The sequence below is a fragment of the Aspergillus saccharolyticus genome, assembly GCF_003184585.1.
Source record: "Aspergillus saccharolyticus JOP 1030-1 unplaced genomic scaffold BP01scaffold_5, whole genome shotgun sequence".
Taxonomy (NCBI): domain Eukaryota; kingdom Fungi; phylum Ascomycota; class Eurotiomycetes; order Eurotiales; family Aspergillaceae; genus Aspergillus; species Aspergillus saccharolyticus.
In genome coordinates this window covers 742344-757979 of record NW_020290615.1, presented here as the reverse complement: position 1 = coordinate 757979, position 15636 = coordinate 742344, and the positions used below count along the sequence as shown (strand labels likewise).

Here is a 15636-nt window from a genome sequence, read left to right as displayed (position 1 = left end):
ATTACCAGTGATTGGATGCCTGTCACTGAGTGTTACTTATGGTCGGAAGCTATTGCCAAAGCATACTACCTACCTCTCTGGTGTGCAGTGCTGCCATGCGTTACTCAAATAGGTCTCTTGCGTCTAGCATGCAGAAGAGGCGCTGTTTCCTGCGCCCTGCATGGATCCCTGATTCCTGGATAGAATCACTAGCGAGACGCTGTTGACACAGACACTTCTTTGTCTTGGACTACTGGCACTGTTGATATTCCACTGTGCTTCTAGACCGATGCTTGTTGCATTTCGTTTCGAGTCCCTCCCCTATTCTCCTAAAGGGTTCCTTTTCCTTATGTTTACAAATTACCCCTGGTCCCGGGGCTATTTGGCTGAAAACTGGTTTGCAGACTGCTTCTATCCCTCATCTTATTTTTTTGTGGGGAGGGAATAGTGTTGAGGGCGCGCTCGACCCATTTGTTAAATTACAATGATCTGCTATACAGTACCGGCTAGTACTACTTGATACTAGTGTGATGTCGATGAACTCGTGTCTGCTCTACGTCGCCCCATTCTGGCCACTATGAGTGGACACATTTGGGAGGAGGGGATGATCGCCTGTAGGTGCTGCCTGTATGGAGTAAGATCCAGTCCTTCCTGTCATTGTGCGGTATTTCTCTGCTTAGTGGGTGAGATGTCATTGCGTGCGCCACATCCTTCTTTCACTCGTCCTCTGCTTTTGCTAAGTTATTCATTCTTCCGCCCCCCTTGACTTCCCCCTCTTCCGACTAACTATTGTGGTAGACTCTCTGAGCATTGGGACAACTAGTAGAAATCTGAGGTGCTTCGTACCACTCGAAATCTCCTTAATTCGCCTTGTCGACCCTAGGACGATCCGCCCAGCCAACCCAGTTCACCATCAAGATCAATACCTTACACAGTACTCACATGCCATTCTCACCAATCATGACTAATCCGGGTGTCTGCCATAACTATTGATCGAAAAGGGTAGTACCTAATTATCATGGGTCCAGTTGAGAAGCCAGAGAGAAAAAAATGGGATTATTTAGCCACTCTCCTTCCTATCTGGTGGAGCAGATCTCCCAGGTCTATGGTTCACCGTTCGTGGCGTTGCTCAATGCATTTTGGCGCTGGGCGAATCGCCAAGCGCTTATTTTCCTGTTACGAATGACTGTGCCCCCCGGTTCCGTTTCCTCCCCTCCGCCCGAGTCTTTCCCCCCTCTCTAACCGCCGTGTACGTGCGCGGTGCGCGAAGGGGACATCCATCAGTTGACCGGGAAGAGGGGCGGTACTCTGTCCACTCAGAGCTGCTTTTAAGATGATGAAGTGGGGTCTCAATCCGAATCCAGACACAAAAGGCACGGACAGTGTTGTTCATTCTATGGCACCGGACCAGACCACTTATTCGCCTTCCTTCGCATCAGGAGGGACGGATGGATACGAAGCGACAAGTACGGGGTACTCAGTAGAACACTGCTCTATGTGAATCCGCAACGGGAGGCAGGTTGCTAATGACATTCCGAGGTATTGTACGGACTAAAGACATGTAGTACTCTTCCAAGTCAGTTGGAAATACTCGGTACTTGTAGGACTAAAGGAGTACCGGTAGGTACTGAGTACTACCGGACCTGACGGCTAAATCCTCAGGCTCACTTACCTCACCAGCCATTGGTTCCCCCTCCCGGCCGAAGCCGTCCCGAGGTTATGGTTCGAAAACACGAGGGGAGAGCAGCTCTCATTTGGCAAAGTCCCAGAGGATACATATGGTACCTCCCACCTGCTTAATGTCCATTGAATATAAGAGACATGGGCATTGATGGGACATCTCAAGACATGCTAGGCTTTGAAGCCATACTGTAGTGTGAATTGGCCCTCATCTTCCATATAACATACCTAAGCACCACCCTAAGTCGATCTGACATTCAGGAACTAGCCTGCGCAATGTCTGATGGTAAATGCGCAATAAGCAACTTGACCTACCGTGGACTCGGGTCTTGCAAATCGAGTGTAACATTTCGCCCATCCTATTCCTCATACACAATATGATTCTTGCAGCCGTCAGACGCACCCAATGTATGGAGTAGGCGCTATGTCTTCCATGTTAGTAGTTTCTGGAAAACGGTATTCTGTGCCCGCGAGGCAGCAGTTTCCCTCACACAAGCTGACATGAACTGACCTCACAAAACCTGGGGGAGAAAAGAGCCCTATTGCTAAAGCTCTCAGGGCTAAAGAAGCCCCAGGCTGTTAAGTCCTAATGTTGTCGATGAAGAAATTCAAAACCCAGCAATGGGCCCGGGGACTCCTTGGCTTGGGCAAGTTGCTGGCTTACCGCCCTCGGAATCGTAAAATGGACCTGTCAAACCAAGCTCATTCGAAGATCCCCAAACCCCAGATTTCGCTTACCCAGTCAAGTGCAGGATGATCATAAAATTATGGCGACACAACGGGCTATAGGGGTGCAAAGCGAAAGGCTATATACGATCGAAAGAGTCTAGTCGGTTCCAGATCTGTTGGTTTTCCCCATGATTGAATTGAGTTTCGACAAGCACGCGATCGTCTGCTCACCCGCTTTGTCGGGTCGTTCCCAGCGGAGCCGCCGAACCCATCACAGCTCCTGCGGTCCCCATGGCCTTTTTTTCAAAGGCCGGAGATGACAACATTGACGCAGTTTCCTTGCCGATAATGCAGTGTTCCAATTTGAGCGGTTGACCCCCTACCAGATGCCTCCGAGCTTGACTCGGCAGGACAGGATCCGTTCCGACGATAATATACATCACAATCACCGTAGCTCTGGGACTGCTTGGGGATCTCCCGCGAAGGTTTTGGCGACTGTCCAATGTTAACTCTGGGAAAGACACCCCTGAATCCTGACAAAGTTACCGATGATTCTAGTCGACCTAGCTCGAAGCACTTTCATGGCTCGACAAGACATTATCGGTATTTCTGGCATTTCCGTTCCTCGATCCCCTGCTGTGCCTTTCTCAATTTGATCGTCATTGTGGGGAAAGACCTGTCGCTTCTTTGCCGGCTGGGTTTTCTTTCTCCTTTCCACCTTACATGTGTCTCCACGTAAGTCGTATCCATCGTGGCAGAAATGCCATCGCTGGCTTACTGTTAAACATTGTCAGTATGATATCTCCGGGTCGCTCAAAGCAATCCGCGCAACAGTATTGGGCATCCCTGTTGTTGTTGTTCCCTTGAAATTCTGCACGGACCCCGATGGAGGCTGACTGGAACCCCCGCCCGCTGATGTGAACATCCCAGTGAACTCGCATCTACCGGTATACCAAAGATAAGGACAAGTAGGCGGGATTCCTGGCCCATCTGGATCAAACGCTAAAGTCTCATGCAAAAGCCTTCCCAAGCAACATCTCACTCTCCGATCTACATTGTTATTAACGAAATGGTCATGGTGATCGGACATGCGAGGTGGAAGTTGGCTGGCGCACAGTCCCCTTCTCAGTCTCCGGTAACAAATCGCGGTCTACTCCGTAGTCGTTAGTCTTTACAGGTCACCCACCCATCGTTGCGTTGTCACCCACTGCTGAAGGGATTTCTGGAAACGAACAACGCCGTCGTCTCTTCATCACCGTAAGCTGAGATACTCGAAGGTAGACCGAGTATCTTGACATATTAATCGACCAAGATAAGCAAACGCATTGGGACTAGCATGGATGAAGTTATGACAGGCCATAGAAAAATGCCGTCACTTATCTAGTTATCTGTGCGTAGATTTGTCTTCTCTTGTCTTTTTACTTGCGTTGATCGGGTGTCAGGATTTACTGGCACGCGGCGCTGTTGGTCGCAGCCTCAGGCCTCAAGCTCGGCTTCGGAGTGCGTTTGCCTCTTTGGGACAGTCAGACTCCGTCCTGAAAGAAGGAACAGAGTCGCCTGTCTATTTGATGTGTAGCATGGATGGATTCAATGCACCGTACATCAAATGAAGAGTCCGAATTCTCCAGACCCTCTTTCTGGGACCAATCCGAAGACTCCCCGCTGCTACGCCATGCAATAATGACCCGTCCTTTTTGTGCCGGAGATCTGAGTCCTTGGCGGCCGTTGCTAGTCTCACCACTTCGGTTCGAATGGAGTTGTTTACCTGATTCGAATGATTTGATGTTTTAGCAAAAAGAGACTTGGAAGGATTGACTAACCTAGGCCACAATAGAGACTAAAGTATCTCCGGATTGCAATCCCCAATGAAGAGGCAGAAATATCCCGGCATTCACAATTATCTTCCATGTGGTGGAGTCATAAGGAGACGGAACGTCATTTGTGATGTAACTAACCTATGATGGAGTTCGGAACACAGATGCGAAGCATGGCGAGAATATATCATTATTTCCATTTTTCTTCTTTTTGCCCCTCTTCTTTTTTTTTCCTTTTTCTTTTTGATGAGACGATAGCGACAGGCAATGACCACGCCGAGTATTCTTACTGTACAAATGGGCAGGTTAGTGTACCGATATTAGACCGTCTCTAGTAGACCTAGTGGGAATGGACTTCCCACTGTACTTCTTAATCAACAACAGGGTGCACATCAATTTTTCGTCAGGGGTGGAGCCGTGGTTGGATGGGCTGGGCTCCACCGCTGCAGCCAACCCCTCAATCAATCCGTCCGTGGATGTTCACGGGCCAAGTGCTGCTAGCTTAGGGATGGTGGGAGGGGGAGTGCCAGAGTGACTGGTTTGACTGGACTGGAAAATCTGCCAGACAGACATCATGGGATGGAATTGTCATCCAAGGAGAGCGTGATGGTACGATGCTTCACAAGCAATTCCTCCGAAGAATGAATAAAATGATTGATTGATTGATTCAATGCTCCAGCTTCCCACCACCTTCCACCCACCTTCCAAGGGTCCCAAAGGAGATCCGGTGACCTCGGACACGATACAAGATAATCACTCCATGCTCACTCACAGACAGGTCTAAGCTCACTCGCGTCTCTCTGTCTTGCCATGCGAGACGGCTTACACACTCCGCCCTCATACTGTGCCAGCAAATTCCTTACCCGACACAGCCTCCCCCTCCTCTAGCTATTAAGCTAATACTCCGCGCGCTTTTTCGTGCTCATCTAATTTGGATCCCATGGCACAGCGGCAATCATACTAATCTGATAGATATTATGGAGATTGGCAGGGGGTGGGTTATCGGCGAGTCTTAGGATCTCATCTTAATATAATCAAGTATAACTATTATGGGTACCCCAGTTCAAGGAGCTCCACCTGTTGCTCCCATGGTACAGGGACGAAGACTATTGCTACACTAGATCTACAACGATGGGCTAGAGTACAGTGGCCCTCATATGTGTGACTGGTAGAAATTGCGACCACCTACTACTGTATCTGGTTCGTTCAATCGATCTGACAGCACTGGCTGACGCTCTCCCGACTGCTTCCTGCCTGAATTTTCGTTACCAGCCACTTAACCCTACTCTACTATTCTCATAAATTTCCATTGGATCTAGCTCCTGTATCGACATCCCACCCCCCCGATTTACCTACCTACCTTTTCCACGTTGATCCTTTAAGTCAGTCCTTGGCCCCTTCCCGAGTGTATCCGCTTTTCCCATCCCCATCATCACCATAACCATCATCACCATCATCGTCGTCGTCTTCCTCCAACTTTGCTCTCCCCGGTGCCTATCATCCGCGTACCTGCCATTAACACTCCCAAGTCTTCGAGGGCCTCATTTGGTCCTTGTCACGTTTTCTGGTTTATTTTCGCCCCGACGATCCACTTTTTGCTCCCTTTATCGTAGTTTGAAATCCTCGCACTCTGCTACGGAGTAGTATCTCGTGCATCCTCGCTGCTACCCGTTATTTTGGGAGAGCTTCGTTGTTTCGTGTTAACAGTCGGTGGAAAAGCCGACCAGAGGTGACAAGACAGTCGCGCAAGAAATATCGAACGTCAAAATTAGCTGCTTCAGCTAAGGTTGTGTCCCCCAAAGAGCGAGGTGAAACGGGGTACCTGCTTTCTCATCCCCGCTGGGTTTGCCTCAATTTCTTCAGGTCAGTCAGTCAGTCAGTCAGTCAGACGGTCTCAGTCCTCCCCTGAACCAGGATGAGGACTATGATTTTCTCCCCATCCACTTGCCTGGCTTCCTTCTACGCATCACCATTATGTTCGGCTTGAAGCTGGCTTTCTTCTTTTGTTGTTTCTATTTTGTCTGATTGTTTTGTATCTATTTTTCTCTCGGTTCTCTTTTTTCGTCGCTTCTTGGACTTGCTTGTGAATGATTCCGTCACTAGTGAGTCGTGTGTCATCTATTTCATGGTTCCATGTTTCCTCCTCAGTTGGTATCCTCACTTTCATGCTACTATCATCTGCTCTGCTCGGCTTTGCTTCGCTCTGCTGCTATTAGTACTATTTTCCCTTTCTCTTTCTGACCCTTTCTCTTCATCGCTGAGAATCTGGGTCTTGCTATTCGGGTCATGTAACTTCCTACCCGGCCTATTTCTCTCTGAATTTCGCCTCTATTCTTGGGTGTATGAATCATAAGTCCTTCCTATTACATCCTTGAGTGGGTTTGCCTTCTGAACTGTCGGCCCTTACCGTCTGTCTGGTCTTTGGGGAGAAATGAGAGGGGAGGAGAGCAGTTGATGGAGCCGCGATAGGCTTCATGGGACGGGGAGATCCACTGTTGCCAGTCCTCTGGCGGGCTCGTCCTCCTCCTTGGGATCACTAGTTGCACCCACTCATCCGTCTTTCGTCTCTGCCTCTTTGGTTCTGCTCGGACCTACCAGTCTGGGTCGCCCCCCCCCCAAGCCCCCAATGCCCCCCTCTTCCCCCGCTGCAGTACGCCGGTCGCTCGCTCTACATGACTATTCTGAGAGTAGAGCGAGTGCGCGAAAGAGCGAAAGAGATGCGAGGAGGGGAAAGGAAGGAAATCTTTCCGACTATCTGTCTTTTGCTCTCTTAGCAAAAGAGAGAGAGAAAGAGAGTAAGACCCCGTCTGGCCGTTTGGCGTTCCCTGCAACCCGCTCCCACACCCGGCTCTGGCCTAGTCTGACTGGCCTTCCATCCATTCATCGCCTGCGATGTTTCCTGGTTTTTTTGATCACCAGGAAGGGGGGGGGTCCGCCTCGATCTTTTCTTATTTTTCCTTCTCTTTTTTTGCTTTTTTTTTTTACTTCTTAATTCTCTTTCGATGTTTTTTTATTAATTTTAATTTGTCCCCATTTTATTTTTTTTTGGGCTGAGGGGGGAAATGGGTCTTTACCTATCCTTCCATCTCAATTAAAATAATGGTGGTTGATTTTTTTTTCCCCTTATTTTTCTTACCTTTATCTCTTTCTCTTGGTTCATCTGCCCCCCATAGTCATTACTAAAGCGCCACTCCAGAGAGAGAAAGGGAAACACCAAAGACAGAGAAGAGCAAAGCAGAGCAGAGCAGAGCAGAACAGAGCAGCAGATCTCCATCTTTCTCACCTTACCTTACTGGGAGAATCCACCAGTGAATTTGCAAACATTATATCTTCTCCCGTCGGGATTACTTTAATTCTATGTCTCTCCCCTGTTGTGATCATCATCATCATCATCATCATCACTACTATCATCATCAACATCAATTTTCGTCTTTATACTATTGTACTGATTCTACTCCTACCCCTACTACTACTTATACTTGTTTGGTTGTGCTGTGATCTACCTCTCTGTTCCCTGTGCCACTGGAAGTTGTACGTCTATTGTTCCTTTATCCTATCATTGGGACATTGCTTGTTTTCCCCTCCTTATTCCTCCACGGAGCATCTGAAACACTTCTTATCTTCAATTGCACGTTCCGGACCTATTTGCGCAGTTGGTGTCGCATGGCACCAGTGACAGTTGTGAGATTGAGTGTGAGACGATTGGCTTACATACCTGCTCCCAAACAGTTACCTTAACTACTATCTCTCTATCTTCTCTTGGATCGCCGTCAATTGAGTTTCCTCAACCTCCAACCCTGGACCGATTGACTTAGACTCCCTGTCAAAAACGGGCTTCAACTTGCCAGCAGAAAGCTTGGAGGGGGGAATTGCCGCAGCTTTGGTTAGGTTGGAGACTCAACCTACGCCGTACAGACTGAGTACAGACAGACTTACTCGATCCGATCGCCATCCGTGGAACCGCAGCTCCAGTTGACCCAGAAAAAGTCAACTAAGGCCACTGGGCCAGACGCTGCCTCTCTCCAGATTTCCCACCTTTTCCTTTCTTTTTACGAGGATTGATTTGAGAATAGGACGGGCCCGTGCTCTGCTGTCGATCCGGGTCTCCTGCTGCTTGCTTCTTAAACCCAGAACGAAAAAGAGGGGGGGAGGTTTTTAAACTTGCGCCATCGACCCTTTTCTACGGTTCGCTGTCGAGAAAGACTGTTGTTGAAGCTCCCATCGGTTCCAACTCGACTTGTCATTCTCTCTCCTACTCCTACTCCTCCGACTCTTTCCTTTCCTTCCAGTCATTCTCCCCTTCCTTCTCCTCCTCCACTCCCCATCTCTCTTTTTTAAAACCAAACCCCTCACCCCAAAAACCGAAAAGGTTATTTTTCGCCTCCCTCCGCCCTGTTTTCCTGCTGGTAGGGCTTTACTTGAAGCTTTGCTATTTCCTTTGTGTGTGCGCTGTCGCGCATATACTGGCCAGAAATCCATCAGTGGAAGCGAAATTACCAGTCCGAGCGAGCCTTTTGGCAGCTGTCATCCTGCATTCCTTTTTCTTTGATCGCCCCCCTCCCCTTCTGTGTTCCGGGAATTCTGGACTTCCCACTGACACACCCCGGTCAACCTAGCCGTGTCGCTGGGAAACCTTGATCTTCGGTGGTCTTAACTTTGATCCGCTTTACCTCTCTGGCCCCTTGCCAACTAGGTTCGAACCTTCAACAAAGGCAAACAATGGTCAACGGCACCACCACGGTGTTGGAGCCCACCTTTATGGGATATGTCGCAACAACACAAGATGCGTTGATTCTATTCGAGGCCTGTCTGACTGGTGTGCTGCACCATGTCCCCCGACGTCCGCACGATCGGGAACGGAGTCATTTAGTCCGCAGCGGCAGTGTCTTCATCTACGAAGAGAATTCGTCGGGGATCAAGCGGTGGACGGATGGTGTGACCTGGAGTCCCAGTCGTATCCTGGGCAACTTCTTGGTGTATCGAGAGCTGGAGAAGCCCTTCCCTCCAGGCGAGAAGAAGCGAGCGATGAAGAAGGCCAATCGACGTCCGGTACCGTCAACGCGACCGGGTGAGCCGTATCCGCGGCATGATAGCAACGGAGGGTATTCGCCGTCTTCAACAACCGGGCCCTTTGGCGATAGACCGCATCAATCCGACGTGGAACGGGCGCTGGTCGGCTCGCTGGTGGATTCGTATGGCTTCAAGGATTCTGGGTTGGTGAAGAAGACAATGAGCGTGACGGTGTCGGGCGTGACGCACCACCTAGTGTCTTATTACAGCGTGGAGGATGTGACCCGGGGAATGCTGAGCCCCCCGTCGATGGTCGAGTCGTTGAGATACATCCGGCCTCGGGCAGAACTAACGCAGAAGCAAAGCTTTCGGGCCCCAATTGACGATATGGATACGGGAGGGTTAGAGAATCCGAATGACCCGTCGCATGGTTTGTACGGATATCGACCTCACCTGGTAGCGCCTACAGGCTATGCGATGCCGAACCCTCACCCTGAATTCTACATGCACGCGACTCCTTACGCGGCGACTCATCCGCCACAATCTACGCCGATTCCTGGATATTCGATGGGAGGCTCGATTCCGGCACCATCCGCCCCTAATCCATATCTCCCTGCACCCTCCGCTCCTACTGCAATGCCCCCGAAACCGGAGGACTACACGCAATTCAGACAGCCCTCGTATGGCACCAGTTATGACGCAATGGGTCACAATCCTCTGTCCTCGTCGATCCCATCAGCTCTAAACACGGCCATGCCCAGTTCCTTGAGCGATCGCAACCGTTCCCACTCTGACCACAGTCCTTCAGCCTACCGTAACTCGTCGATTTCCTCACGCAGCGTCGCAACGGATGCCACGTCACCCATCGACCCGTCGACTCCTGCTACATACTCTCGGGGCGGGAGCTTCAGCCTGGGACCGCTAGACGGAGTGCACCAGCACCTGGAACAGCGAGGGCTGGGAGGATATGATTCAGGTATCTCGCGTCGTGAATCCAATCCCATTCCTACACCTTATTACACGGGCGGGGACCGACACCAATATTACGTGGGGGCCACGGCCCCGGGCGCACATGCCGGGTATCCCGTTTCGACGTGGACCACGGCAGCCCCCGCGCAACCTCAGATTTGATTCTTATCTTTTCTTTGTCTCCTGTTGTATTCGCTCGTTTAGCCTTCACTTCTCCCGAACCCACTTTCTTCTTATAAGTCTTTTTTTTTTATTCTCCAGAAGGGCGGCAATTTGGGAATAGACTATGCATATATGCTGTGGATGATTACCCGGATGAAGAACTCGCTCTAGAGGAGGTATGGGTGGCTGTCTCTCTTCTCTTTGCTTTTGCGCTTCTTTCCCAGTTGACTACGATGATATGATGCAGTATCAAAATACCTGTCTCGTCTTTCCTTCTCCTATTCGTCGGTGGTTTTGATTCTCTGCGGGGATTTTATATTTTTTATGTGGTCATGAGCAATGGGTTGGCTTGGGTGGCATGGTTCTGGGGCGGTTATCTGAATTCATTCTTTGCGATTCCTGCTGTTGCTGTTGCTGTTGCTGGTTGTGATGACGATCCTGCTATCATATTCCTAGTGTTCCATGTCACATAATGGCCATGGGTCGTGTACATTGAAGCGCAATGATAGGTGCTATCAGCTCGGATTTTGAATTGGCGTTCGTAGTTCTTTCTGGTGCCTACTTCTTGTGGCTTTCTCTTTCTCATTCTCTCAACCCTTTTTTCCCAGCAGTCTTGTATATAGAAAGTGCCTTCCTACCAGTGAGCAAATGACTGATCTGACTTGTACTCTAAGCTTCTGAATGTGTTCAGCTCGGGTCTCGTTGGCTGGGGAGGATAGAGCAGGGCGTTCTTATGTCCCTACAGGAGTTTCACGGTGTTTTTGGGAGATGAAGCCAATGGTTCGGAATCCTTGTTTCTTCTGTGCTCTGGGGGGTCTGTGTTTGTGAAAGATCAAACCAGTCAACGAGTCAGTCGACTTTTTCTCATTGCAAGCCAGCTAGTCACCTGCTCGCGAATACTCACTCCTCCTCCGCATCATTACAGGATCCGGCAGGATGATCCACTACTGAGTAGGCTGTAAATTTGAGGGGCTTGTTGTTGTTGTTGTTGTTGTTGTTGTTGTAGAAGTCGGCAGAGGACACCACTACTACTACTACTATGAGATGAATAGCCATTCTTCTATTGTCAATCCTTGTGATATGATAGAGATTCGTTATATTCCTCTGATACTTGCTACTAGGTTGTTGTTGGACGGTCTGAGGTGACAAACCGAGATCTCTCACTGGACCTCGATCTCCAGTGGGGTCTGATAGACTTCGTAATAGTCCATTCACAGAATGTAGGTATCTTGGAAATCTTCCGATCAAGCGTGGATCTGGACCAGTTCCCAGAACAGGCAGGTCAGTTTCCAACCGTACGTGAGGTGGCATCCAAATCCTTATCCATGGTCGTCTTTCCTGCGCCACCCCACTTGGTGAGTCTTAGTTCTTTTGGTGGAGACCTGCGACTGTTCCACTCGCGAGCTCTGCATTAATTAGCGACCATTGCTCCAGGTAGTCTCCTTGGTGATTTCAGGAATATGAATCTACAGGCTGCGTTTTGCTTTACCACTCGTATCCGAGTCAGTGTTTTGTCTGGGAAGATGAGCATGACTTCCTGCCCGGAAGGACACCTAGACGGGTGGTTGTATGGGATTATCGGGGAGCATGACGGATTCGATGGGGAATGTTTCAAGCACTACTGAGTGTGGATTGTGCACTGTGTCGGATTAATGAAATGAGTCTTTTGTGCTGTGTCCGCATTTCACAACACTGTAGCTTCTCGGTGAAGGTATCTTTCTGCTTACGGTAAACTCGACGATGTCATCTCGTCATCTCGGGCTAATAACTATATGAATCACACCCCGCCGAAGTCGCTCTGCATGATAAGCCCTGTAAGCTCCTACCGTACCATCCATCATTGCCAGGGGCTTGGATGCACTTCAGGGACCTCCATCCAACCGCATATCGCACACGTATAACGTCCATACGAAACGAAGACCCGCGATCCAACCCTGCGCACCTACACGTCCTCTCAAGCTGCCTTCTACACTCTCGCGATCTCCTCCTCCTCCTACCATCCCTCATTATACTGTACACGGCCATCCGCACGCACCAAGCAGACATCGGGATCAACAAGTCCGCCTTCTAGATGTAGGCTGCAGCCCCGACAACGCAACCCGGAATCCGGCGCCTTTCCTCCACGGCGTCATCGAGGTAGACTCGGAGCAAGCGACGATCGAGACAGCCGGCGCCTTGATTTACAATGTACGGACTCGCACGGGCGATTAAGTGAGGTTTGCTTGACTGTGAAGCTTAGGAGTGTACTGCTGCTGCTGCTGTCGTCGCCGCTACAGAAGATGAAGGCAGTGACGATGGGATGGTCAATCTAGTGCTCTGCGTTATGTCGGTCCGTGCCTACCCCAATTCCGCAATTGATTGCGTGATAGGAGTAGGGTGCAACTGGCTTTGGAACCCCATAGGCGCATTGCTTCTCCATGCGGGAGTTCAGGGAGCAGATGAGACTGTCTGTCAGAAACCGGAGGAATGATGGCAATTTGGACCTGCGCGTCACTATATTGTCATAGGTCTTGTTTTAGTCTTCGCTATCTTGTAGTGTGGTGGGGTGTCTGTCGCTTGGATGGTGGCGAATTGATGCAGGAGGAGCATAGATCTCACCGCGCTCATCGCGCCGGCCGTTCAAGTGGCGCTCTTCTATCTAGAGGATGCCGTGCTCACACCGCTTGAACTCCTAGAAAATTGGCTTGCCAGGGGCCCGTATGATAATCCCCCGATGCCGTGGGATGCGGAGTCCTCCGGTGGAAGGGTTCCCGGAGAGCCGGTGCACGCGGATGCAGTGGACTCCTGGGGAACAGGTAGCAGACGGGGAGGATTGCCTGTGGGTAGACTGCAGACAGTCGGAGCTAGGTAAGAGTTTGTGGGATCAACGAGTATGGTCACAAGATCGAGGCAGGGGAGCTCGACCATGCTGGAACTTACGGGGATTGTGCGGGGGTCGCGTTGGATGAGGTTCGCAAAGAGTTAGACGGGAGAAGTCAGAACCTAAAGACTGAAACTCTGATTCTTTTATTGTTGTTCGGAAGTAAATAATCAAAACAAATGCCATCTGATCGTTATCGTAATACTGGGGAAGGGTATATCATGCTGGTAAATGCAGGGACGAACAGAAAACCTCCGACTTATGCAATGCTCCTCTAATTGCTCTGACCTCGACTGCTTCGACGGGATTCTCGCGTCCCACTACTCTCCTCCATTTTCGTCTCGCGCACCGTGATCAACTCCGACGCCACCTGTGTATGCTTGGTACTTGGGTCGTTGGCTAACAGCAGCCGCATGGTGAACGAGCCTGGGTCAAAGCCCGGCATGGTCGGCAAAGCGACCTGATTCAACGCCGGCTTGCCCACCACCTCCCAGGCAGCATTCGCCGTGGCGGGTATTTTGGGCGCAGCCACGAGCGGATCGATCATAGTCAAGTCTCGCTTCACGTCTCGTCGGATCTCATTGTCGTCTTGGAATATTCCACCGTCGGGGGATACCTTAACTTCGTTAGCCACTGAACCCGTCGGCTCAAGCTGAGGAGATTACCTACCCCAGCCGCAAGCTTCCGCCCCGGCATCTGAACGTAGTCATCGAATGAGCTCTCCAGAGCCGCATAATTAAACCCCCTATCCTGAGTGACGGGCTCAAACCGCTGGCCCACCTGCTCGCGAAAGTCCACCGGTCCTCGTCGCACAGGCTTGTACCAAGGCAACCCCAGCAGCAACCCGGGATAACTGCAGCACCAGCTCTGCAGCACTGGCTCAACCTCCAACGCGAAATGCACCCGGCTGTCCGCGCGGGGTTTCTGGATCAGCATAGCGAAGGTGAACTCCCGCGGGAGTCCCGATCGCTGCAGCGTATTTTCCTCCAGGGACCAGACAACCTCGCCGGCTTCAACATCGTATTTGCGGCCCCGGGGGCTCTTCCGCGACCGAACAGAGCCCTGAATGCGCATCATCTCGTACCGTTTGTACCGTCCGTTCATGCCCCCGCTCGGCGACAGGCTGGCGATCAGCGGCAGATCAGCAAACCCCAGGGACCCGCTGAGGCTGTAGTTCCACTGCATGGTTTCCGGTGATACCGCGCCGTAAAGAAGGTGCGGTGCGTGCATCAGGAACCGAGGATTGTTGTTTCGGCTCCGACCGCCTCCAGACGATGCTCTCGAGGACTCCCTGGAACCGTGGACGGATGCGCGAATGGTCGCGGCCTTGAAACGATGCGACAACGTGTTGGGCGAATGGAAGACAAAGGTCAACCCGAGAAAGTCCACATGATTGACGTCTTGGTTAGAGACGGCGGCGCTGGAGTAATATCCATGCTGTAGGCGCTGCACTCGCGCCGTGATATAGGCGTCCCCAGGAAGGTGACGCTCATAGATGCACGCGCCATTGATGAGGAGACGAGGGTTGACGAGGTTGGGATCGGGGAGCGGGGAGTTTGATGGTGTTTTCGTCGTGTCGGATGGCTGAAGGACCGGGGGACGAGAGGACGGCGGGGGAGCCGCTCCAACGGGTCGTGACGGAGCTGGAGAGTGATCGATGGTCACTGTGGCCATTGTGGAGGTCTTCATCGTTGAGTATGTTGCTTTTCTCCCGCTATTGTCAGCTCGAACGCCCATTGCGAGTTAGCCGGTGTCGGATCTCCATGAGCCAGTTGTAGATCAATAAGTCTGAAACTGGGGTTCAAATCCAGCATATGGGAGTCCGGGGTAGAATGAGTAATGTTAGTCATATTTCTGGCAATGAAATGAAAGTGATCAATGACGACAATGGTAGCGACCGATGGATGAGGTTTTATCAGGTGAGGTTAAGGGAAGCAAGTCAGATGAGACGATGCGATACCGAACGGCAAGCGCCGGCTGCCAAGATGGGAGGAATCAGTCGACGCCTTGAGTCTAGTGCTTCTCAAACCAGAGCATGTCAGCTGCTGCGCCTGGCAATACCTTAGTCTTGCGATCGATGTTGTCCTGCTGGTGATTGAGAAGGATGGGGCTGATCCCGTCACGATCAAATTCCCTTGGTTGAGAATCAATGCTAAATTCAAAGCCTGCGCCAATGCTACCTGGAGATACATACCTCGTGCTACCATAGCTACGATCTACTCCTAGTACTCTCACAGGCTTCTCTCCAAACCGTGATCCACGACAATTGCTTACAACTCCGCCTGGCAAGTACAGCTTGCGGTCTTTAATTGCCGGAAAGCCCGGACTATAGCGAGCACGTAATATACCGGCCAAAGTACCGAATCCACAGGTTCCACAATCACACGTGGTTAGTATCAGCTGTTGGTTCGCCTTGGCGAGCACTACCCGTGATGCTAAATTTGACTTATGGACGAGCACAGCAGACAGGCGGGCAATGGGAATGCCACGAAA

At 50.9% G+C, this 15636-nt stretch overlaps 5 protein-coding genes across 5 annotated transcripts; 2 read left to right on the top strand and 3 right to left on the bottom strand.

The window, feature by feature from the left end:
• The first annotated feature begins 706 nt into the window (after nt 1-706).
• BP01DRAFT_354062 (uncharacterized protein) lies at nt 707-1381 on the top strand. Its single transcript, XM_025574343.1, has one exon. The coding sequence runs from the start codon at nt 1030-1032 to the stop codon at nt 1219-1221; it is 192 nt and encodes a 63-aa protein (XP_025434197.1). The 5' UTR covers nt 707-1029; the 3' UTR covers nt 1222-1381.
• A 1670-nt stretch (nt 1382-3051) lies between these two features.
• Nucleotides 3052-3767, bottom strand: BP01DRAFT_178025 (uncharacterized protein). Its single transcript, XM_025570847.1, has 2 exons — nt 3537-3767; nt 3052-3478 (listed from the first exon to the last, which is right to left on the bottom strand). Exons 1-2 carry the CDS (start codon nt 3624-3626, stop codon nt 3119-3121), a joined length of 450 nt encoding a protein of 149 aa, XP_025434196.1. The 5' UTR covers nt 3627-3767; the 3' UTR covers nt 3052-3118.
• A 4974-nt stretch (nt 3768-8741) lies between these two features.
• Nucleotides 8742-10470, top strand: BP01DRAFT_177959 (camp independent regulatory protein). Its single transcript, XM_025570846.1, has one exon. It carries the CDS (start codon nt 8862-8864, stop codon nt 10281-10283), a length of 1422 nt encoding a protein of 473 aa, XP_025434195.1. The 5' UTR covers nt 8742-8861; the 3' UTR covers nt 10284-10470.
• Nucleotides 10471-10917: 447 nt separating this feature from the next.
• Nucleotides 10918-11610, bottom strand: BP01DRAFT_363382 (uncharacterized protein; the record flags this gene model as incomplete). Its single annotated transcript, XM_025576273.1, has 4 exons — nt 10918-10989; nt 11027-11099; nt 11188-11470; nt 11583-11610. The coding sequence occupies 4 exons, from the start codon at nt 11608-11610 to the stop codon at nt 10918-10920; spliced, it is 456 nt and encodes a 151-aa protein (XP_025434194.1).
• A 2010-nt stretch (nt 11611-13620) lies between these two features.
• BP01DRAFT_354055 (uncharacterized protein) lies at nt 13621-15053 on the bottom strand. The gene has a single exon (XM_025574342.1). The coding sequence runs from the start codon at nt 14815-14817 to the stop codon at nt 13705-13707; it is 1113 nt and encodes a 370-aa protein (XP_025434193.1). The 5' UTR covers nt 14818-15053; the 3' UTR covers nt 13621-13704.
• Between the last annotated feature and the right edge of the window lie 583 nt (nt 15054-15636).